The 24,461-nt window shown below is 45.0% G+C and overlaps 1 protein-coding gene across 11 annotated transcripts in view; it reads right to left on the reverse strand.

The window, feature by feature from the left end:
- Positions 1-4,214: 4,214 nt before the first annotated feature.
- Positions 4,215-24,461, reverse strand: part of plch2a (phospholipase C, eta 2a) — a 183,928-nt gene continuing 163,681 nt past the window's right edge. For 9 of the 11 annotated variants that reach the window (XM_045693355.1, XM_045693353.1, XM_045693350.1 and 6 more), the window contains 3 exons: positions 23,072-23,151; positions 17,366-17,750; positions 4,215-7,259 (listed from right to left, as the gene is read on the reverse strand). In XM_045693355.1, the coding sequence (XP_045549311.1) occupies positions 5,503-7,259; positions 17,366-17,750; positions 23,072-23,151 (2,222 nt within the window). In that variant the 3' untranslated portion in view covers positions 4,215-5,502. Of the gene's footprint in view, positions 7,260-11,548; positions 11,578-17,365; positions 17,751-23,071; positions 23,152-24,461 lie in introns of all 11 variants that reach the window. The other 2 variants (XM_045693359.1, XM_045693358.1) reach the window with 2 other exon arrangements.

The raw sequence follows: 24,461 nt of genomic DNA on the forward strand, positions 1-24,461 counted from the left end.
AAGGCTATGCCGGGTTCGGGTTCGTGCCCATGCCCAAATGTTGTCTTGTATGTCTCGGTGCATGCTCTGCCGTGCCCTCGTTCAAATCAGTTTGTGTGCAGGACTAGGGGACGGCTGGCACTGAGCCCATACTAGTCCACACGCAGGTTCTCTTGACAATCGTGTAGCTTGGTGTTTCCTATAGTGACTTCCTCTCCCGGGTGGCCGTACCTCGGCTGTATTGGAGTTGTGGGAAGCGGAGATGGATTGGATCTTTGGTCGAATCAAATGCCTTGTGTGCCTGGGCGTGGTGTGTGCAGTGGCTGCCCAAGCTCAATCCGGCTCCTGTGCACTCTATCGTTGGTTATGGGATGCTACTCGAAGAGAGAGGGCCGACAGGTTCAATAGGTACCCCCCCGCCGCCTGTGTCTGTCTCAGTCAAGCACTGCTTGACTCTCTTCCCAGACTTGTCGATGAAGGGTCTGGTACCACCTCGTTGATACGGTCCTATGTAGACTTTTGAGACCATGCTGGCTAACAAGCGCTGCATAGCGTGCTAGTCAGGTTAGCTAATTCACTGAGGCGAGCTAGCTACTACTAGCTATTCTTGCCTCCCCAAGGTGGAGTTGCTTGGGTAACTCTCTTGTTTCGTATACATAGCGTTAAGTCGCTTGGTTATTTTAGACTAAAGACGTAGACTAAACTTAGACTAAAGAGCCTCCTGACTAATGTCGGCTAGTATGCATAACTTCCGGTCAATGAAGCTTACTAGCGTTCCCCCGGTGTTATGGCAACCCCTTTCCTATTTTCAATTCCCGGAGTTGGAGGGAGTGGAGAAAGCGGGACTTGCATTCACCTCCGATGAGGAAGCTGCCCCCGTGCACACCCCCGGAGTGAGGGGCCTTAGCACGGGTCTGAGCTGCTCCACAAACAAATTATTGTGACGACAGTGCCCTCACGTTTTATTATGGCAAACAGGGTACTACATCAACCATTTCCGGAGCCCTCTGTGCCTATTAAGGGGCCGGGATATACAGTCTCACGGAAGAACAACATGTGTTGGAAGCTTGTGTAACCCGTGTGAAATGGCTAGCTAGTTAGCGGGGTGCGCGCTTATAGCGTTTCAATCGGTGACGTCTCTGGCTCTGAGACCTTGAAGTAGTTGTTTCTCTTGCTCTGCAAGGGCCGCGACTTTTGTGGAGCGATGTGTAACGATGCTTCGTGGGAGGCGGCAGTTGATGTGTGCAGAGCATCCCTGGTTCGAGCCCAGGTAGGGGCGAGGAGAGGGACGGAAGCAGTAATGTTACACTGGTCCATGTGTAATGCCCATCTGGTATCCCACGTTCCATGATGTTACAAGGCGCTTTGTCGCCAGTACCTACGACTGGTTGGCCTCTGTGATGGAAGTCGTATTGTTGATGCGGCCCTTCCAGCGCTGAGTTCTAGCCACTCACCTGGACGCATCTCGCAGCCTAAGCCAGTCGCTTCAGATGTCTGTCTGGCCTACCGGCCATGGCCCAGGGATGGGACCCTCTGCTATGGTCAGGGGGCTCCCAGAAGTTGTATCCCGCAAGGTGATCCTCCAGAGGATGGATTGCACTGTACGAAGGCAACTCGATTTGGGTGGGTTATGGACACTGGTGCGGAACGCACTCCATATCAATTACCCAGAGCTCCTAACGGTGTATCTGGCGCTCAGGCGCTTCCCCCAGTTTTTGTTGGGCTGGCTTGTGCGGGTCAGAACCGACAATATGTCAGTGGTGGCGTGCATCAAAAGACGGGGAGAGGAATTTTGTCAGGGCCGACATAGATCTTTACCCATCGCGAGAAAATGCGTATTGAAAATGAGGCCCCCTTTTGAACCACTGGAGTCTGTGGATCTGAAGATCCTCCGTTATTAAACCTCCTTGCTAGTGGCTTTGGTCTCGACTAAACGTGTTGGGGACATCTATGCGTTATCCGTACACCCTGTTCTCAGTTCGCCCCGGGCGACTCGAAGGTGAGGTTGCGTCCAAATGCGGCCTTTGCCCCGAATGTCATGGCTACGTCCTAGAGGTCCTCAGCGTTTGAGCCATTTCCCTTTTTGCCTCCTCCTTTTGCTTCTGAAGAGCAACAGAGGTTACATGCCCTGTGTCCGTGGCGAGCTTTGCACACGTACATTGAACGGACCTGGGTTAAGCATTTATCTGACCAGCTTTTGTCTGTTTTGCTATTCCAGCTCGCGACAGGGTGCTCTCTAAGCAGCGTAATTTAGTATCCATTGGGGTCAGCTTGGGTTATGATTCTATTTCCCCATAGTATGTTGTACCGAAGTTGACTGACTGAAAGGGAATGTAACGTTATGACTAACACACTAGCAGCTTACAGTGATGCACATCAAGATGGCAAGGCTTGTTTTGTCAGGTTACATAAGAGAGCCCCCAACTAATCATCCCCCTTCCCTCTCAAAAAAATAGAAATAAAATGTAAAAAGAAGTTTGTGGCTAACCAACGGAACAGATACAGTTCCTGGGAGCCAGGGGGATGAGTCATGAAATGAGGAGCCGAATTTTGACCCTGACGAATCCTTTGGGAATCATCAGGAGGAGAGTTGGAACCTGAGGGAAAATAATGTGGTCACTGAAAACAAGTGTCCTATTGTTGAAGCTAACTCTAAAGGAGCTTATTGGCAAAAGAACAGTGCTAGAGAGAGAACTGTTTATAGAACAATCCTTTTGAGGAAGTGGCCAGAGTTAGTGCACGAGGCAGAAAAAAATAATTAAAAACAGGGGACTATGATATTAATAATTAGTTGATTTTGTCCTAGAAGTTCATTGAGCCACATGAAGGTTCAACCTGTTTATTTTTGTATTGGCTGCAGTGTTACTTTAAGTTAATCCCCATGATACCATCGAAGAGGGACTTGACTCCACTATTCAATAATCAGAGAAATATTTATTTGGTTACTCAAGCAAAAGACACCCCCTGTTCAAATTAACTAAAGAGACTAACACATGGCAATTAACTCATCTTTTCAATGTTGTATACTTTGGAGGAATGCCTAGAACTCTGCAACATAATGTTAATTCATACGGGGTTCAGTCTTAAAAACGTTATTTACTTAATTCCATAAATCTCAATTTCTTCCAGAGAAATTGTGAGCTTGGAGTCATGTAGGGCTGGAGTTTGATGGGGTAAGAAATCATTCAAGCTCCTGTGACAACATCATTCCCTCAGTTCAGTAGTGGCTCAATAGAGCTCCAGGTTTTGGTTGGAGGGCTGAGCCATGGCCAATCGACTGGATAAATAGGGTTTGAAGAGGGGAGTCGAAATGCTCTTGGAATCCTAATGAAGCTGTCTTTTGTATGTGTGACAGCAGGGCACAGTCTGTGGCGCTAAAAGGAGCATGTCGCGCTTCAGAACCCTCTCCCAGTACAGAATAAGAGGCCTGGCTATAGCCAACAGCTTCACCAGAGGTGGCCATCATCTTGGCAACCCCAGACTCAAAAACACTGTTGGCAGACTGTTGTCCATTGATTGATAGGTCAGTACAGTGAAAATATAAACAAGGCTTTAACGGTCTTACCGGTTTTAATCATCATTACCCATTTTTGTCACATGAACCAAAATGATGCAGGCTTTATAGAGCAGTCATAAAGCGTTCATAAGCACTACACAACTGCTTGCCAAAATTTGTTATTAGCGATGTCATACATAAAGGGTTATATAAAATACCCTTACATCTGGTGCTTTGCCAAGTATGGCAAGTTCCTGGAAGACTTTTGAAGCCACTATATCTAGGCCTTATGAGGTGTTTATGAGGGCTTTAAGCCTTAAAATGTGTAGTTCACTAAAAGTGTGACCACAACATTTTATCTTCCAAAATCTTGGGTGGCAAATGTAATGGAAAGGATGTTCTTCTGTTTTCTTTTCTTGGCTGGGCATGTATTGTGGCCAGAGACATTGTTCTGCAACATTTCTCCCCATCAGGGAGTCTTGTGAACTACGCCAATGAGGTTGGGAGAGGTGATGGTTGGTCAATACAGCCCAGCCAGGCAGTCCATAATTAGGGCAGCTAGGGGAGCTGCCGTGCCAAGACCGAGTGCTTTTACATGTCAACTTCTGTAAAGATAATTTCATCTGGCTGCCCATTTTGTTCCAAGATAAATCTTTGGTCCGAACATTGAGACAAGAGTCCAATGTCTGAACAAGAGTCCAATGCGACTGAAAAAGGAAAAAAAAGAAATATGCTTGTGTAATATACAGTAGAGATATTTATTCAGTTCATAATGACATCTGGTTTTTACTTCAAAAATGATGGTTCCTAAAAGGTTGCAGGGAACTGGCATGGCAGTACAAACGGTACAGTACAAACGTGCGTGGAAACAGGGTCACTCCTATCTGGTCGAGTATCTACAATGAGTGTGACCAATCACATCATTCAACAGCCTGAACACAGAAAGAAAAGTCAAAATATCAGGTCCCATTTAACTTTTTTTTGTATAATAAAATAAGAGACATATGATACTGTGCTTAAAAGACATGCAGTCAAATAAAAAATGGGTAACATGGTAAAAAAAAAATTGCCAAATCATGGGCAGCTCACTCAAATCACACTTCACTGTACGCACAGAATTAAAAAAAAGTTGGGTTAAAAAGACATGTTTTGGATATTGTTGTTATTGTCATTTTACTTATTTTGTTGTTTTTTAGTAAAGATTCTGCATGGGCCTTTGGCTAAACAACAACCTTTAAGAAAATCCCTACATTATCTGCAATATAATACACTAATAGCTGTTTTTAAAATATTGCTTGCACATGGCTGGGCTACTGGTGATATATAATGAGTTAACAGTTTATTATTCAATCTTAAGGTTTAAAAGTACAGTATATATCATTCAATTTGAAGTTTAAAAAAGGTTTTCTAATCAGACTCTTGTAGGCCGTCATTGTAAATAAGAATTTGTTCTTAACTGACATGCCTAGATAAATAAAGTTTAAATAAAAATTAAAAAAGAATAAAAAAAAACTCCACTAATGGTTGTCTATTGCTACTTTGGGATCAGCTCAACTCACAATGAATACTCAAAACGTGGAAGTCACTGAACAGTCAAGCATATAAAAACTATTCCTAATTTGGTGCAAACAAATGACTGTATTGGTAAAGGATGCTTTCAAAAGACAGCTCACCGCTGTTTCTATTATTTGTGTGTATGTGTGGTCACTTTGTTGGAAAAATTACTTGCACATCCTTTGTGACCAGCTTGGCGTATAGTTGTTCAAAGTTTATAGGTGAGTTACTGAGCAGTGAAAATAAAACATTGACCAGAGTAAAACTGTGCTTGTGACTGTATCTGTAAGTTTCTGGAAGAAGTAGCATTATTCAGTGCTTGATTAAACACATTTAAAAATGCATCCTGTCAAGATATACAGAATTCCCTTTCTTTATAAATGACAATTTCCCCTTCCTAGAAAGCTGGATGGAATTCTAAATTAGTTTTGCTTCAGTGTCTCTCACGGTCCGGTCCAAAACAAATCTGATTCTCAAAGCTTGAGCATGAAAAAGACCTCATTGTTGTCAGAGTTCGGGGAGGTCTGGGACTGTGTCTGGGACTGTCTGTTGGGGGGCGGCCCCGGGGGGCTGAGCTGGCTTAACAGGTCCAAGCTAGTGCAGGGGCTCTGGGCTACGCAGCACGCCCCTTCCGGGTTACCCCGCTCTTCAATAGGGCTACCGCCTCCGAAAATGCTAATGCTAGCGGCGCCGGCAGCTAGGTGGGGCTGGTTGAGACCTTGCAGCCTTTTCCTTTCCTGGGCCTCCTTGGCCCTGTTGGCGATGTAGCGCACCCTGCTCTGACTCCGAGAGGACATTCTCCGTAGTGGTGGTTCCTCCAGAGCCTCCTCCGGGGACTCCTGCTGTGCCTGGGTGGCGAAGTCACGTGCCGTCAGGGGCTCCACATCCGTCAGCCTCCGCAGCTGCTCTGTAAGGTCGCTTGGTGGTCGGGGCCTCTGGAGACCTCGTCGAGGATCGTTCCTGGAGGGCCTGACGATGAAGCTGCGGCTGATACTGCGGTACTTGCTGTCAAAGTTGCAAGCGATGTCGTCCGAAGTCAAGTCCCCCAGGCTCTTGGACATAGAGGCTCCGGTATCCAGGGGGCTGGCGGCTGCAGCAGCAAGGGCTGCTGCTGCAGAGGGCTTCTTGGCTGGGGAGGAGGACTGCTTCAGCCCTTCCATATAGAGGCGGCTCCAGGTGTGCCTCCTCTGGGTAATTCTGCTGGATGAGTCCACTGGAGGCTCCCTGGGGGCTCCGAGGGGTCTGGGCTGCAGCTCGTCCTCTGGCTCCCCCGGGTGGCCCTGCCGGAGGTTGGGGTTGGACTTGCTCTTGCTGACCCGCAGCGTGTCAAAAGAGGTGATGGCCGAGCGTGGCCTGGTGACCCAGGAGGGTGGGTCCTGGAAGGTGTTGTCAGATGGGGAGGGCCCGCTGTTCAGGCAGGTGAGGCTCTTCCTGGCCAGGTTGGGCAGGGACAGATCAATGACGGTGTCGTTGGACGAGATACTGGAGGACGAGGACACGCTGTCTCGGTGGTTGCCCGGCTCGGGCTCCAGCTTGCTCCACAGCCGGTCATTCAGGGTGGCGTCGGTGCACACCTCTGGCACGGCAGACGCCTGCTGCTGCCCCCCAGCCGCTGACCGCACGTAGCCCTCGCTTTTGGTCCTTCTGACGGGCGTGCGTGACGGGTTGCCGCCGAACATCGTTCTCAGGACCTGGACTTTCTGAGGGCTGGAGACAGAGTGGTCGGCGAGAAGAGCAGGAGACTCTGCCCTTGTCTCAGTCTTGTGCTTGGCATCGTCCTTTGTGTGGTCTGTCGGAGTATACAGTGCTTCCGTTCGGCTTGGAGCATGCGCCATTGACGAGGTGTCGTTGTCGACCCGGGGGTCTCTGCAGGACTGTGAGGGGGTCAGGTCTTTGGGGTCCGGTCTCTCCCCCGGGATGGGTACGACAGGTGCTGAGGTGGTCCTGTGAAGGACAGGGGGTATTTTGCTGACCCCCCTTCCCTTGACGGGACCCTCCTCCCCCCTACCGTTGACGGGACTGTCCGACTCACTATTAGAAGCAGGGGATGGAGTGGTGGTGGTTATTGCTGTGGCTGGAGGGAGGGGCGGAAGTGGGGAGTGACGTGTTGATGAGTGGTCTGCTGTAGAAGTAGTAGAAGCAGAGCGAGTGAGATGTCTGTCACCCAGTTCTTCAGCGATTGGCCTGAACAGTGAAAGAGGGGGAGCTGGTCTCTGCCTTGTAGAATGGTCTAGAGAGGGAGAAGAGAAGAATCAGATCAGTAACTACAGGACGACATTTGTCAAAATGGTTACTACCAGTAGCATGCCTATAGTATCGTTATGTGAGCCATATGATGCATACAGTATATGGGTGATTCTACAGAAGTGGTGTAAATTGCAGTCCCACCCCAAAAAACTATTTAGAAAAAAAACAGTTAGGTCTCCAAACTTATGACAGTTACAGTACCAGTCAAAAGTTTAGACACACCTACTCATTCCAGGGTTTTTCTTTATTTTCTACATTGTAGAATAATAGTTAAGACATCAACACTATCAAATAACACATATGGAATCATTTGGTAACCAAACAAGTGTTAAACAAATTAAAATATATTTTATATTTGAGATTCTTCAAAGTAGCCACTCTTTGCCTTGATGACAGCTTTGCACACTCTTGGCATTCTCTCAACCAGCTTCATGAGGTAGTCACCTGGAATGCATTTCAATTAAGGTGTGCCAATTAACAGGTGTGAATTTCTTTCCTTCTTAATGCATTTGAGCCAATCAGTTGTGTTGTGACAAGGTAGGGGTGGTATACAGAAGATAGCCCTATTTGGTAAAAGACCAAGTCCATATTATGGCAAGAACAGCTCAAATAAGCAAAGAGAAACGACAGTTCATCATTACTTTAAGAAATGAAGATCAGTCAATCTGGAAAATGTCAAGAACTTTGAAAGTTTCTTCAAGTGCAGTGGCAAAAACCATCAAGCGCTATGATGAAACTGGCTCTCATGAGGACCGCCACAGGAAAGGAAGACCCAGAGGATAAGTTCATTAGAGTTACCAGCCTCAGATTGCAGCCCAGATAAATGCTTCACAGAGATCAAGTAACAAACACATCTCAACATCAACTGTTCAGAGGAGACTGCGTGAATCAGGCCTTCATGGTCGAATTCCTGCAAAGAAAACCACTACTAAAGGACACCAATAAAAAGAAGAGACTTGCTTGGGCCAAGAAACACGAGCAATGGACATTAGACCGGTGGAAATCTGTCCTTTGGTCTGATGAGTCCAAATTTGAGATTTTTGGTTCCAACCGCCGTGTCTTTGTGAGACGCAGAGTAGGTGAACGGATGCTCTCCGCATGTGTGGTTCCCACCATGAAGGAGGAGGTGTGATGGTGCTTTTCTGGTGACACTGTCAGTGATTTATTTAGAATTCAAGGCATACTTAACCAGCATGGCTACCACAGCATTCTGCAGCGATGCGCCATCTCATCTGGTTTGCGCTTAGTGGGACTATCATTTGTTTTTCAACAGGACAATGACCCAACACACCTCCAGGCTGTGTAAAGGTTATTTGACCAAGAAGGAGAGTGATGGAGTGCTGCATCAGATGACCTGGCCTCCACAATCACCCAACCTCAACCCAATTGAGATGGTTTGGGATGAGTTGGACCGCAGAGTGAAGGAAAAGCAGCAAACAAGTGCTCCGCATATGTGGGAACTCCTTCAAGACTGTTGAAAAAGCATTCCTCATGAAGCTGGTTGAGAGAATGCCAAGAGTGTGCAAAGCTGTCATCAAGGCAAAGGGTGGCTACTTTGAAGAATCTAAAATATATTTTGATTTGTTTAACACTTTTTTGGTTACTACATGATTCCATATGTGTTATTTAATAATTTTGATGTCTTCACTATTATTCTACAATGTCGAAATTAGTAAAAATTAAGAAAACACTATTATTTTAATATAACATCTTGAGTTATATTATTACATTGAAAGATATTGATCTAATTAGCAGTTTATTTTTAAACACCCTAAACATTTTTTTTTACTATCCCACCTTTTGATGTCACTACCAAAACACACACATTAAAAGACTGTGGAATGAATGTGCCTAAAGCCACACCCCTACAAATATCACCAAGTGATGGGATTGCACCCCTCACCAGCATGGCCCCATTGTGAGAAAATGAGTGAGAAAAGTTGGTAAATCTAAACATCTAATGTTTCACGAAATATGTAAAGTATAGTTTTATGGCTGACATATATGTTTGCTGGGATGTACATCTGTCAAAATGAAAGCTATCCAGCCATATGTTAGCTATGGTGATTCTTTAAAGTCACAAATAAGTTAAAATCGCCAAACCGAAACGTTCACAACCGAAACAATTGACACTATAGAGATATATAGAGGTCTCATCGTTGTATCCGTGCCATTATGGCATCTGTGAAAGCACATGCAGTGCCATTGAGGCTATCTCCATTTTAACGTTGCATGTGCCATGCTCTATCAACTGAGTTACAGCCGACCACCATGTGAGTAGTAGATAAGTGCACATTTCAGGAAAAAGTGTAGAGTATTGAGATGCATCGCCAGCAGGGGGGCTCCCACCCTCCAAGAGCACAAACATTGAAATCTATTTGGCCAAAACATAGATGTCTACAATGTGCTATACTGTACTGTAATGTGCTCTACTGTACTGTACTCTACTGTACTCAAGCTTACTCTACTTGAGTTTCTTACAATTGAAGGGGCCCATGGACTCTTGATTTTGTGGTATTGGTCTACTGTACTGTACTGTACTCTGCTCTACTGTACGGGTAAAAAATAAAAATCTATCTGTAATAGAAGGTTAATCAAAATGATCACTACTATGTTTTGGTAGTGACAAATTTAGTGGGGTGGTAAGGAATTCAGGTAAATATTTCAAATATGCAATACAAATATGCAAGTGTGTGAGTAGTATATATGTCTACCTGGCATATGCTGGAAGATAAGTGTGCTGAAATTTTGGGAAAAATAGGACACAAGTGTATTTTTTTCTTACCCATACACAAGATTATAAACTGGGTGGTTTGGCATCTGGATGCTGATTGGCTGAAAGCCATGGTATATTAGACAATGTGCCACGGGTATGACACAATCTACCTGTTTACCTTTATATTGATAACCGGTTTCTAAAAGCAGTAAGGCACCTTGGCGTTTGTGGTATATTGCCAATATACCACTGCTAAGGGTAAGAACAGCCGTTAGACGTGTTATATTGGCCATATACCACAAACCCCTAGGTACCTTATTGCTATTAGAAACTGGTTACCAAATTAATTACAACAGTAAAAAAAATTGTAGTCATACAGCCAAATCAGCTGTCTGGGCTCAAACCACCCAGTTAATCATTGGCCAATATACCACACCTCCTCAAGCCTTATTGCTTAAATATAATGCTTCACACTAAACATAACTGCCATTCAACATATGCATAAGATTGATGGATAGATGCCTAAATGATCAATATCCAACATGATGAATTGCGTGCATACACTGATGACCAGGATGGTTTTGACCTGAAAAAAGAACAATATGGCAACGATGGAATGGGAATTGCCAGCAGGGTAGTGGTGATTAGGATGATCATTCATACAGTGAGACTCCATGTGTCCACATCCATATGCACCAAACACAGTTAAATACTCCCAAGTCGTTCTCCTGAAATCTATGTACATATCTCAACCTGTTGATGAAATGTAATTGCATTAAAGGAGTAGTTTACTATTTTACAGCTTGATGTTAGATGGTTCCTCGCCCTGAAAGTAGTCTATGGGCCAGGAAAAACTGTAATCCATGGTACAGCCATTACAAACTTCAGCTAACTTTAGCCATCGCTAGCTACAGATCAATGGAAATGAAAGGGCACGTGAGCATATAAAAAAACGTTAAAATAAACTCCATATTTGGTGTAATGTTACTTAAAGGTGATTTGGCCAATAACAAACACAACATGCTCACATGCCCCCATCACTTCCATAGATTTTTAGCTAGCGGTGGCTAAAGTTAGCTGAACTTTGTAATGGCTGTTCAAAGAAAACTCAACCATGGATTACAGTTTCTCCTAGCCCATAGACTACTTTCACAGTATGTAACCATCTAACATCAAATTGTAAAATAGCGAACTAGTCCTTTAAAGCTATCTGGGACTGACTACCCTGCCCTGAGTCATATTCATTAGTGCATAAGCCCCCCACCCAGCAGTCTGTTTGGTGCTTAGTGAATACGACCCTGACCTTAAACACGACACGGTGCTAACGGGGCAGTGTGAGTGAGTGAGTGAGTGAGTGAGTGAGTGAGTGAGTGAGTGAGTGAGTGAGTGAGTGAGTGAGTGAGTGAGTGAGTGAGTGAGTGAGTGAGTGAGTGAGTGAGTGAGTGAAGGGAGGGAGGGAGTGAAGGGAGTGAAGGAGGATAATGAAGACAGGCAAGGCACAGTGAGTGAGTAGAAAAAAGTGGGTGAGCGTGCAGACATTCAAGGGTTGTCTTTACCTGGCTTTGGTCATCCCCTCAATTCTGCACTAGGAACAGAGAGAGCGTGCAAGAAGGAAAAAAATAGGTTTAGCACAACTGGAGGAAAATAGGAAATAAGAGGGAGGATAGTACAGAGGAGAGTGCTTAAGCAAGACAACATACAGTGCATTCGGAAAGTATTCACACCCCTTGACTTTTTCCACATTTTGTGGACAGCCTTAGCCTAAAATTAATTAAATAGTTTTTTCCCCTCATCAATCTACACACAATATCCCATAATGACCAAGCAAAAACAGGTTTTTATATTGTTTTGCAAAAAAAATGAATAACTGAAATATTGCATTTACATAGGTATTCAGACCCTTTACTCAGTACTTTGTTGAAGCACCTTTGGCAGTGATTACAGCCTCGAGTCTTCTTGGGTATGACGCTACAAGCTTGGCACAACTGTATTTGGGGAGTTTCTCCGATTCTTCTTTGCAGATCTTCTCAAGCTCTGTCAGGTTGGATGGGGAGTGTCGCTGCACAGCTATTTTCAGGTCTCTCCAGAAATGTCAGATCGGGTTCATGTCCAGGCTCTAGCTGGGCCACTCAGGGATCTTAAGAGACGTGTCCCGAAGCCACTCCTGCGTTGTCTTGGCTGTGTGCTTAGGATCGTTGTCCTGTTGGAAGGTGAACCTTAACCCCATTCTGAGGTCCTGAGCGCTCTGGAGCAGGTTTTCATCAAGGATCTCTCTGTACTTTGCTCCTTTCATCTTTCCCTCGATCCTGACTAGTCTACCAGTCCCTGCCGCTGAAAAACATCCCCACAGCATGATGCTGCCACCACCATGCTTCACCGTAGGGATGGTGCCAGGTTATGTGCTGCAGAGATGGTTGTCCTTCTGGAAGGTTCTCCCATTTCCACAGAGGAACTCTGGAGCTATGTCAGAGTGACCATCGGGTTCTTGGTCACCTCTCTGACCAAGGCCCTTCTCCCCTGATTACTCAGTTTGGCCGGGCGGCCAGCTCCAGAAAGAGTCTTTGTTTGTTCCAAACTTCTTCCATTTAGAATGATGGAGGCCACTGTGTTGTTGGGGACCTTCAATGCTGCAGAGATTTTTTGGTGCCCTTCCCCAGATCTGTGCATCGACACAATCGTGTCTCAGAGCTCTACATACAATGCCTTAGACCTCAAGGCTTGGTTTTTGCTCTGACATGCACTGTCAACTGTGGGACCTTATATAGACAGGTGTGTGCCTTTCCAAATCATGTCCAATCAATTGAATTTACCACAGGTAGACTCCAAGTTGTAGAAACATCTCAAGGATGCTCAATGGAAACAGGATGAACCTGAGCTCAATTTCAAATCTCATAGCAAAGGGTTTGAATACTTATGTAAATAAGGTATCGGTTTTTTATTCATATAAAATTTGCAAAAAAAATCTAAAAACCAGTTTTTGCTTTGTCATTATATGGTATGGTGTGTAGCTTGATGAGGAAACACTTATTTAATACATTTTAGAATAAGGCTGTAACGTAACAAAATGTGGAAAAAGTCAAGGGGTCTAAATACTTTCCGAATGCACAGTACAGTTGTACCAAATGCACAGATGAGTTGAATACTCATTTCTAAGGACAAACTATCAACTTCACAATATCACGTTTCTTAACTATTTAAAACCATGTCTACACTAGATAGTCCACTGATATATTATACTGTGTTGTGAACATAGAGCACACCATAACACAACAGAGCCATTGGTAAGTGTGGACCCCAGGAAGAGTAGCTGCTGATTTCACAACAGCTAATGGGGATCCTGATAAAATATATAAATATTAAATATTAAATATATATATATATATATATATATATATATATATATATATATATATATATATAAAAATCCTGCTCAAGCAGGGTTTTACGGTCGAAGAGAAAAACATGATATATTCTCTGAGGAGTAATAGAATGTTGTGTTAAATGTATGGCAAACATCCTTCATTGCAACATAAATCTGAGACCCAAAGGGATAAACATAAACCCTACCCCACCTCTCTTTTCCCCAAAAGGAACAACTCGTGATTTCCTCTGATGTAATGCAGTGAGTGGGAGATGCTAAGCAGGGGAGAGAGGACAGCTGGTGTTTATCATGTTGTGAACCGGGGGTCAAGGGGTGAAGGGCTCCTCAAGGTCAAATCATATAATGGTTTGGCTCTTTCATTGCTGGGGGAAGTTTTCTGTTCAGTGTTACCAAGGAGGTTTGAGTTCAATAGTGATATGGGGCCTTTCTGTAGTCCAACAAGGTGGTCTACATTCCATAGAATGATGGTGAATTGAGCTCTGTTTTAATTTACTAAAGTTGATAGTTGATAATTTGCCATATATTTTTTGTTAATTATTCGGAACTTTGGTTATTTATACTTAAATATCAAACAACAAAAAATATTCAGATATAGTATTCATTTTTTTATATATATTATATATTTTTATATATTTTTATACATATTGTCCATGACTTTCTGGTAGATAGACCATAGTTCAAGAGAAAATAGCCTAATTAATGAAAAGCCATCCAATCAACAACGGCATTATTTTCAATTAACTCTTCCAACTATTGACTTTTTTCAATAGTTGGAGAACCTCCTTCCCTCAGCCAGGGCATTGAAAATGGGTCGTGGATGGGTATTCCAGCATGACAATGACCCAAAACACACGGCCAAGGCAACAAAGGAGTGGCTCAACAAGAAGCACATTAAGGTCCTGGAGTGGCCTAGCCAGTCTCCAGACCTTAATCCCATAGAAAATCTGTGGAGGGAGCTGAAGGTTCGAGTTGCCAAACGTCAGCCTCGAAACCTTAATGACTTGGAGAAGATCTGCAAAGAGGAGTGGGACAAAATCCCTCCTGAGATGTGTGCAAACCTAGTGGCCAACTACAAGAAACGTCTGACCTTTGTGATTGCCAACAAGGGTTTTGCCACCAAGTACTAAGTCATGTTTTACAGAGGGGTCAAATACTTATTTCCCTCATTAAAATGCAAATCAATTTATAACATTTTTGACATGCGTTTTTCTGGATTTTTTGTTGTTATTCTGTCTCTCACTGTTCAAATAAACCTACCATTAAAATGATAGACTGATCATTTCTTTGTCAGTGGGCAAACGTACAAAATCAGCAGGGGATCAAATACTTTTTTCCCTCACTGTAAGGAAATCAGTGAAATGAAATAAATTCATTAGGACCTAATTTATGGTTTTCACATGACTGAGAATACATATATGCATTTGTTGGTCACAGTTACCTTAAAGAAAAGATAGAGCGTGGATCAGAAAACCGGTCAGTATCCATTTGTCTCATGCAACGCAACATATATCCTTTGCATACAGTTGATCAGGCTGTTGATTGTGGTCTGTGAAATGTTGTCCCAGTCTTCTTCAATGGCTGTGCGAAGTTTCTGGATATTGGCGGGAACACACTGTTATACAGGTTGAACCAGAGCATCCCAAACATGCTCAATGAGTGACATGTCTGGTGAGTATGCAGGCCATGGAAAAACTTGGACATTTTCAGCTTCCAGGAATTGTGTACAGATCCTTGCGACATGGGGCCGTGCATTATCATGCTGAAACATGAGGTGATGGTGGCGGATGAATGGCACAACAATGGGCATCAGGATATCTCTGTGCATTCAAATTGCAATATATAAAATGCAATTGTGTTCGTTGTCCGTAGCTTATGCTTGTCCATACAATAACCCCCACCACCACCATAGGGCACCCTGTTCGCAATGTCGACATCAGCAAACCGATCACCCACACGACGCCATCTGCCCGGTACAGTCAGGTCAAGACGACGAGCACGCAGATGAGCATCCCTGAGACGGTTTCTGACAGTTTGTGCAGAAATTCTTCAGTTGTGCAAACCCACAGTTTCATCAGCTGTCCGGGTGGCTGGTGTCAGATGGTCCCGCAGGTGAAGAAGCCGGATGTGGAGGTCCTGGGCTGGCAAGGTTACACGTGGTCTGGTGGACATTCCTGCAGTCAGCATGCTAATTGCACACTCCCTCAAAACTTGAGACAGCTGTGCCATTCTGTTGTGTGACAAAACTACACATTTTACAGCCTTTTAATGTCTCCAGCACAAGATGCACCTGTATAATGATCATGCTGTGTAATTAGCTTCTTCATATGCCACACCTGTCAGGTGGATGGATTATCTTGGCAAAGGAGAAATGCTCACTAACAGGGATGTAAACCCATTTTTGCACAAAATTTGAGAGAAATAAGCTTGTTGTGCGTATAGAACATTTCTGGGATCTTTTATTTCAGCTCATGAAACATGGGACCAACACTTTACATGTTCTATTTATATATTTTTTCAGTATATATTTTACATGGGATAAGGCCAGAGGGTCTGAGATAATTACAGACACCTGTGAAGTACCTTAAAAGGGCCACTATATTACATCAAATCCTTCAAAGTGACCAGAATTCTGGTAGTTTACTCTTAAACTTCGAAAGTCTCCAGCAATATACCCTCCCTTTACAGCCCTAGTTACATGTCCTTCACTTACCAGTTGTTCTTTCATCTGTTGGACACACAGCATGTTTTTGTCAGACAAAGAAATAATTAAAATAACACATTACTAGTTTGCTACACATTAGTACAATTATGCACTGCCTTCGACTATCAATTTAGTCACAATGGATATTTAGTGGGGATTTTGGTGCTAATGAACTAAAGGAGATTTTGATTGGTCAGGGGACCTGGGTTCTAGACTATAGAACACCCAGGGAACTACAAGCCCAATGATATTGGCTCTCTAAAGGGTGGGTCCTCTGGGGGGACTGCTCACAGCACAGGGCTTACAACTAGGGGATCAGCACTACACAATGGGCTCACTGTGGCCACTATGGCAGCTGTAAGGGACTGCTATAGGTGCCTCTATGGGACCTCTATGGGTACTACAGTGGGCACTGCAATGGCTGCTCCACCTTACCAGCGAAGAACATGGGCGATTTACTGCGCAGCTCTTCCATCTTCTGAGCGAAGAGGAGGTTCATCTCACGCTGCAAGGTGCCCACGGCGCGCCTGCGGCTGTCAAGGACCTCTCTTGGGGGCAGCATAGGGGCCAGCTCAAGGCTGCACAGGCTCTCGCAGCTGCTGCAACGGTCGCTGAGCGACAAGCTGTCGCAGTCGGCGCTGGTGATGGTAGCGCGAGGGGCCTTAGTCGGGCCACAAGCAATGCCGTAGTTGGGTGGCGGGATGCACTGCCAGCGCAGGCTGTTCCGGCAGTCAGGGGTGAGCATGGGCACCGGGGTGGGGGCAGGGGTGAGGAAGCGCCTGCGGGGCACGCTGCAGGAGCGGGCGTTCCTCTCAGAGGGGTCAGGACGAGGCTCAGTGTGTTGGGTGCCCAGAGTTTGTCTGGCTTTGGCCCGGGACCTGGGGAAGGGGATAGGCCGGAAGAAAGCCTGGGGCTGAAGTAGGGGCAGTGCCTCAACTTTGGGCTTGGTCTGGGCTTGGGGCTCATCAGGGTGAGCTGTGGCCAGGGTCTGTGGTTTGGGCATTGGCTCGGGTTGAACTTGTCTGGAGAGAGTGGGGCAACAGGCGGCTTTCTCAGGCCTCTCTCCCCATTTCTCCTCATCCTTGAACTTCCTCTCCATCTCGGGGCTTTCTTTGGAGCTAATTACACAGTTGATGCAGTTGGAGGACACCCCCATCCTGCCACTGCTGTTGAGGGCCATGCGGGCAAACACTCCCGGTTTCTCATTCAGGGGGTCGTGACAGCGCAGCCGATTGACCCGCTTAAGGGGCTCACTCATGGGGTATCGGAGAAAGTGAGGCGAGCCCTTACCTTTGCCCTCATCAGGGTTGAAAGCCCCGTTGGTGCTGTGGTGCCCGTTGTTGCCTTGGCGTGGCGTGGCAGGAGCAGCTGTGTCCTTGGCGTCTCCGTTGCGCTGGTGGAGCTGCGGGGGCTGGGATGAGGCGCTGAGATCCCTGTCCTCTGACTCTCGGTCCTCGCTGGCCCCTTCCGAGCTGTAGTCTTTGGTGTCGATGGCGATCTCTGGGAAACCCTTCTTGACCTTGGGCTCGCCCTTAGTGGGCTCGCTGGCCGTGCGGCGCAGCAGGTGGGCTCCGAATGGGTGCTTACGGCTGAGCTGTGCAGCAACATGGCTGTCGAGAGAAGCCTGCTTTGGGTTTCTGTGAAACAGCCCTTTTATGCCGCTGGCCACCTTGCCCTGAGAACAAGAGACGAGACAAAATAAAACAACCAACATGAACAGGTTCACAGTTCGCATTCACCAGAACATACAGTACTGAAGATCTGTATCTTTATATCTAGTCTAATGCAAGTGATTACTTTGGTGTCATTGCATTTGTGTTACTAGATGTTGAATGAGGGTAGATTAATAGTTAGACATGCTGCAACATACAATATTGACACTAACACTGGCTAAGTCCGAAATGGCACCCTATTCCTTATATAGTGCACAATCTTGTTGGAGCCTCATGGGCTCTGGCCAAAACTAATGCACATTATAGGGAATAGGAAGCCATTTCGGATGTAGCCACTGGATTCCTAACCACGCGACAAATAGTTCCCGTCTGTAGAACAAGTTCCACTATGGTAACCATATACACTGCTCAAAAAATAAAGGGAACACTAAAATAACACATCCTAGATCTGAATGAATGAAATAATCTTATGAAATACTTTTTTCTTTACATAGTTGAATGTGCTGACAACAAAATCACACAAAAAGAATCAATGGAAATCCAATTTATCAACCCATGGAGGTCTGGATTTGGAGTCACACTCAAAATTAAAGTGGAAAACCACACTACAGGCTGATCCAACTTTGATGTAATGTCCTTAAAACAAGTCAAAATGAGGCTCAGTAGTGTGTGTGGCATCCACATGCCTGTATGACCTCCCTACAACGCCTGGACATGCTCCTGATGAGGTGGCGGATGGTGTCCTGAGGGATCTCCTCCCAGACCTGGACTAAAGCATCCGCCAACTCCTGGACAGTCTGTGGTGCAACGTGGTGTTGGTGGATGGAGCGAGACATGATGTCCCAGATGTGCTCAATTGGATTCAGGTCTGGGGAATGGGCGGGCCAGTCCATAGCATCAATGCCTTCCTCTTGCAGGAACTGCTGACACACTCCAGCCACACGAGGTCTAGCATTGTCTTGCATTAGGAGGAACCCAGGGCCAACCGCACCAGCATATGGTCTCACAAGGGGTCTGAGGATCTCATCTCGGTACCTAATGGCTGTCAGGCTACCTCTGGCGAGCACATGGAGGGCTGTGCGGCCCCCCAAAGAAATGCCACCCCACACCATGACTGACCCACCGCCAAACCGGTCATGCTGGAGGATGTTGCAGGCAGCAGAACGTTCTCCACGGCGTCTCCAGACTCTGTCACGTCTGTCACATGTGCTCAGTGTGAACCTGCTTTCATCTGTGAAGAGCACAGGGCGCCAGTGGCGAATTTGCCAATCTTGGTGTTCTCTGGCAAATGCCAAACGTCCTGCATGGTGTTGGGCTGTAAGCACAACCCCCACCTGTGGACGTCGGGCCCTCATACCACCCTCATGGAGTCTGTTTCTGACCATTTGAGCAGACACATGCACATTTGTGGCCTGCTGGAGGTCATTTTGCAGGGCTCTGGCAGTGCTCCTCCTGCTCCTCCTTGCACAAAGGCGGAGGTAGCGGTCCTGCTGCTGGGTTGTTGCCCTCCTACGGCCTCCTCCACGTCTCCTGATGTACTGGCCTGTCTCCTGGTAGTGCCTCCATGCTCTGGACACTACGCTGACAGACACAGCAAACCTTCTTGCCACAGCTTGCATTGATGTGCCATCCTGGATGAGCTGCACTACCTGAGCCACTTGTGGGGGTTGTAGACTCCGTCTCATGCTACCACTAGAGTGAAAGTACCGCCAGCATTCAAAAGTGACCAAAACATCAGCCAGGAAGCATAGGAACTGAGAAGTGGTCTGTGGTCACCACCTGCAGAACCACTCCTTTATTGGGGGTGTCTTGCTAATTGCCTATAATTTCCGCCTGTTGTCTATTCCATTTGCACAACAGCATGTAAAATGTTTTGTCAATCAGTGTTGCTTCCTAAGTGGACAGTTTGATTTCACAGAAGTGTGATTGACTTGGAGTTACATTGTGTTGTTTAAGTGTTCCCTTTATTTTTTTGAGCAGTGTACTATTGGACGGCGTTGGTTTGCCTTGTCCGAATGTATTGATGACCACACGTTCTATCAGTATTTGTTTGATAGAACGTCACACTACCACATCATAATGATGGTTTAACACCTTGTGATACAGGCAAATTTCTGTTACTATACATGTCTGCTGCCAAAACCACAAGAATCACTTTATCCATGCGTATATATTTGCATGTATATTGTTAAACATGCATACAATGCATACTGTATTTGGGCAGTGACACGTTTTCTTGTTTTGGCTCTGTACTCCAGCACTTTGAAATTATACAATGACTATGGGGTTAAAGCGCAGACTAGCTTTATTTTGAGGGTATTTTCATCCATATCGGGTAAACTGTTTAGATATTTCAACCCTTTTTTGTACATAGTCCCCCCCATATTCCTAGCACGGCAATGACTACATCAAGCTTGTGACTCTTTGTTGATGCATTTGCAGTTTGTTTTGGTTGAGTTTCAGATTACTTTGTACCCAATACAAATGAGTGGTAAATAATGTATTTTGTCTTTTTGGAGTCACTTTAATTGTAAATAAGAATGATTCTAAACACTTCTACATTAAATGTGGATGCTACCATGATTACGGATAATCATGAATGAATGAATTGTGAGAAAGTTAAATGCATAAATATCATACCATTGGATCATTTCAAATCCAAAGTGCTGGAGTACAGAGCCAAAACAAAAACAACAACATTCCCTGTATATACTGTATTTTCATGAGGGTTATAATTCTGGTAAGCTCCCTGAACACAAATGATATTAGTAAGTTAGAGAAAGCAGATAGGCCTAATACTCAACCCAGACAACAGGTGACAGAAATGAATCAGCTTTCATCTCCAAAGTCCATTCATTTATTATACAAAGACCTATCATTTTAACACCGCATCGTAAACAACAACATAAACTATGGTAACCACTGTAATGTGACGTTATGCTCACTTCACAAACACGCACAGTAGTGTGCGGACGGACACATGCTGTGTCCACATGTACAGTGTGGGGGTGAGAGGTTACGATGAAAGTGACAATGGGGGACAGTGTGATTGATCCATGAACACCCTGACAGGGGGACATGACGGTGATGACACAATTTGACGGCCACTGATCTAAATGACACTGGGTTATCTGCTGTTACACTCCTTGCACTGTGTGTGGATGTGTGTTCATTGAAAAATGCTTGCCTTTCAGCAGGTTGTGCAACAACCCAATGTCATTTCATAAACCATGAAGTAGATCCAAGTGGAATTACATCCAGACTGACTGAGTGCCCAGGCATTACAGTACACATGATGCAGATCGACTAAAGTAAAAATCACAATACCATGAACGCCAAGGGCCTGATACATTTTGTCTACATGTTATGGACAGAAAGGTGATGGCAGACTGAACACACACCGATGGCAGACATTATCCAGAACACATTTGAAATCGGAGACTGGTTCCTGTCAAGGGTTCTTATCTAGGGAATGTTTCCTTGCCACTTTCCTCCAACCGTTTTTACATTTGTTAGCTGGTTGTTTAGCAACATCCAGAGTCTCATGACTAGCATTAAGGTAGTAATTCTAGTGGAAATAGATTGCACCTGTTAGCAGTGCATTCAAACGCAAGGGGAAAGCGCTCTGCTTTACACAGTGGTGATTGGGTACCCTTTCCTTTCGCCATACATGGGAACTGTTTTCCCACCTCTACGTAATATGATGACAAGGTCAGGACTAAAACAAGCCAACACAGGGGACAGTGTCCTCAAAAAGCAGGAACTGTATACCCCTGCAGTGCATCAAACTGAGAATGTCCTGAGTAAGGGGAAAATACTGTCCAGAAAAATACATTGTCACTCTCTACTTAGCAGGCCCCTAGTCCCCTGTTTTTGTGGCTCTCTCCCCCTTTCTGTCCCTCCCTTCCTCCCTCCCGGTACAGGTTAGTGACATTGGATCTACTTTGGGTTGATGGAGGATGCTGGCATGTTCACAACTCATGGTCAGCATGAGTTGGCCTCTACGGGTGGACGCAATTGGTTTGCGGGGGCGGAATCACTGGGGTGGCAGGGGAGGGGCATGTGGTGCATGCAGTGTGCTGATTGGATCCCACTACACCTGGGTTCTGAGTGGCGCCTTCAGGGCTCCTAACAATTTCCTGCCTCTAAAAGCGGCATTTGGACAAAGAGGGGTCCACTGAAATCACAAAGAGACAGAGGAGAGAGAGTTCAGAGACAAGGAGACAAAGGGAGGGAGCGAGAGGGAGGGGGAAGGGAGAGTACAGCAGATGCACATACAGTCACAGTTGACAGAGAAGATCTAGAAACAGGAAGAGATATGAACAACAGTGTGGTAATTTCAAGTATGACGGAAGACAAAATGCAGTATAGAAATAAAGAAAGAATGACAGTAGGACATAGCCAAACTATGGAAAATACTGTTCTCCTGTTGATAGTAAATTGTTTCATTTGATCCAACATGTGTTGACTGACTCCTGATAACTAACTCAGGGTAACAGCAAACTGAAGTACCATATGCTTACAATTTCCAATACCTATTTAATGAATCCCATCCTTTTTAACAGATTCTGATAATGTTCTGGTTTAGTACAAGATGTCACAACATTTCCAAGACCGTTCCAAGCTGTTCAATTGATCAAAAATCAACTCAGAGTGTCTTGACTGATTAATGAAAAAATACAAAATATAGAATATAAGAAATACAATTGCATATCTCTGCATGGATACAGGAAGAGTATAATCTGTCTTAAAAACAATAAAATAAACACCATTGAGACAATTCTACTATACGTGTCCCCATTTCAACATCCCAATTGTCAGAACAGTGGCGTCCGCAGCAGCTGCCACTCAACTGCAACGCACAGATCACACTGGTAGGCTGTCTGGGCCACGGTTGGCTGCTGCTAATGACACTTTAATGCCTTAATTACTTAATTAGCTATCTCTCAGATTAATTCTTATTGATTGAGCTGCAACCGGGGCAATTAGCAAGAGTTCCTAATTTAATAAAACATTTTATTATTATATTTATTTCCAGCTTTGGCACTCAATTTTTCATCTGCATAATAATGGAGATTTTGAATTCCAACATATTTTTCCCTTTAATAATCCCCATCGATTGATGACTAAGGGGGAAAGTAATTTCAATTCTATGTAAAATATTGTGTTGAAAAGTATTTTGGAGCTAAATAGTGTTCTGACAGGAATCATATTTAGAAGCCCGATGTTAAATTATTAAGAGAAGAACAGTTCATGTTTTCCAATATTAAGGACAAACCCTCATTTCGAAAACAAAAGGCCTAGTACCTCCCTTAGTACCTACCTTACCAGTGATGTCATGTACAGACACATGAACAAAGATGGAAGCCTCCTCCATACCTTCCAAATACACGTGGCGAAAACCTAAAAAAAAAATAAAGACATTATGACAATGAGCCCGGCGACAAGGAAACAGCGCAATGTTCCTTCTCTCAGTTAGAACACACACACACACACACACACACACACACACACACACACACACACACACACACACACACACACACACAGCCAACGCTGCTGTCCCATGTCACACTGAGTATTTAAATACGGTAACAGTTTACTTGACACCCAGTGTCATTACACGGTATGACGCGGTCATAAACATTACATTTTACATTTTAGTCATTTAGCAGACGCTCTTATCCAGAGCGACTTACAGTAGTGAATGCATACATTTCATTTCATACATTTTGTTTTTTCTGTGCTGGCCCCCCGTGGGAATAGAACCCACAACCCTGGCGTTGCAAACACCATGCTCTACCAACTGAGCTACAGGGAAGGCTATAAACATGTCATAATATGTCATAACTTGTCATAACCTGCCATAATATGGTCATAACACTGTCATGACCCATATCTATACCTGTTGTGACATATATTGTGTTATTTTATGGCTGTTATGACAACTAAAGAAAAGTGTCAAACCCCACATTTATTCAAATTAAGCATTATGACCATCCTGTGTCACTTTACTTGGACTAAGAACATACTCTTTATGACACTGTCAAGAAACACTATGACCGAGGCCTCCTGAGTGGCGCAGTGGTCTAAGGCACTGCATCGCAGTGCTAGCTGTGCCACTAGAGATTCTGTGTTCGAGTCCAGGCTCTGTCAAGGCCGGCCGAGACCGGGAGACCCATGGGGCGCCGCACAATCGGCCGGTAGGGATGTCCTTGTCCATCGCGCACTAGCGACTCCTGTGGCGGGCTGGGCGCAGTGCACGCTCACACGGTCACCAGGTGCACGGTGTTTCCTCCAACACATTGGTGCGGCTAGCTTCTGGGTTAAGTGGGCACTGTGTCAAGAAGCAGTGCGGCTTGGCTTGGTTGGGTTCTGTTTCGGAGGATGCACGGTTGTCGAACCTTCGCCTCTCCCGAGTCTGTACGGGAGTTGCAGCGATGAGACAAGACTATCTGGATACCACAACATCGGGGAGAAAAAGGGGTTAAAAAATAAACATTATGACCACCATAAACATATAAGCCCGATAGGCCTATCAAGTACAGGCACTTATACACTATATATACAAACGTATGTGGACACACCTTCAAATGAGTGGATTTGGCAATTTCAGCCACACCCGTTGCTGACAGGTGTATAAAATCGAGCATACAGTCAAGAAATCTAAATAGACAAACATTGGCAGTAGAATGGCCTTACTGGATAGCTCA

Source organism: Salmo salar, chromosome ssa13, assembly GCF_905237065.1.
Source record: "Salmo salar chromosome ssa13, Ssal_v3.1, whole genome shotgun sequence".
Classification (NCBI taxonomy): Eukaryota; Metazoa; Chordata; class Actinopteri; order Salmoniformes; family Salmonidae; genus Salmo; species Salmo salar.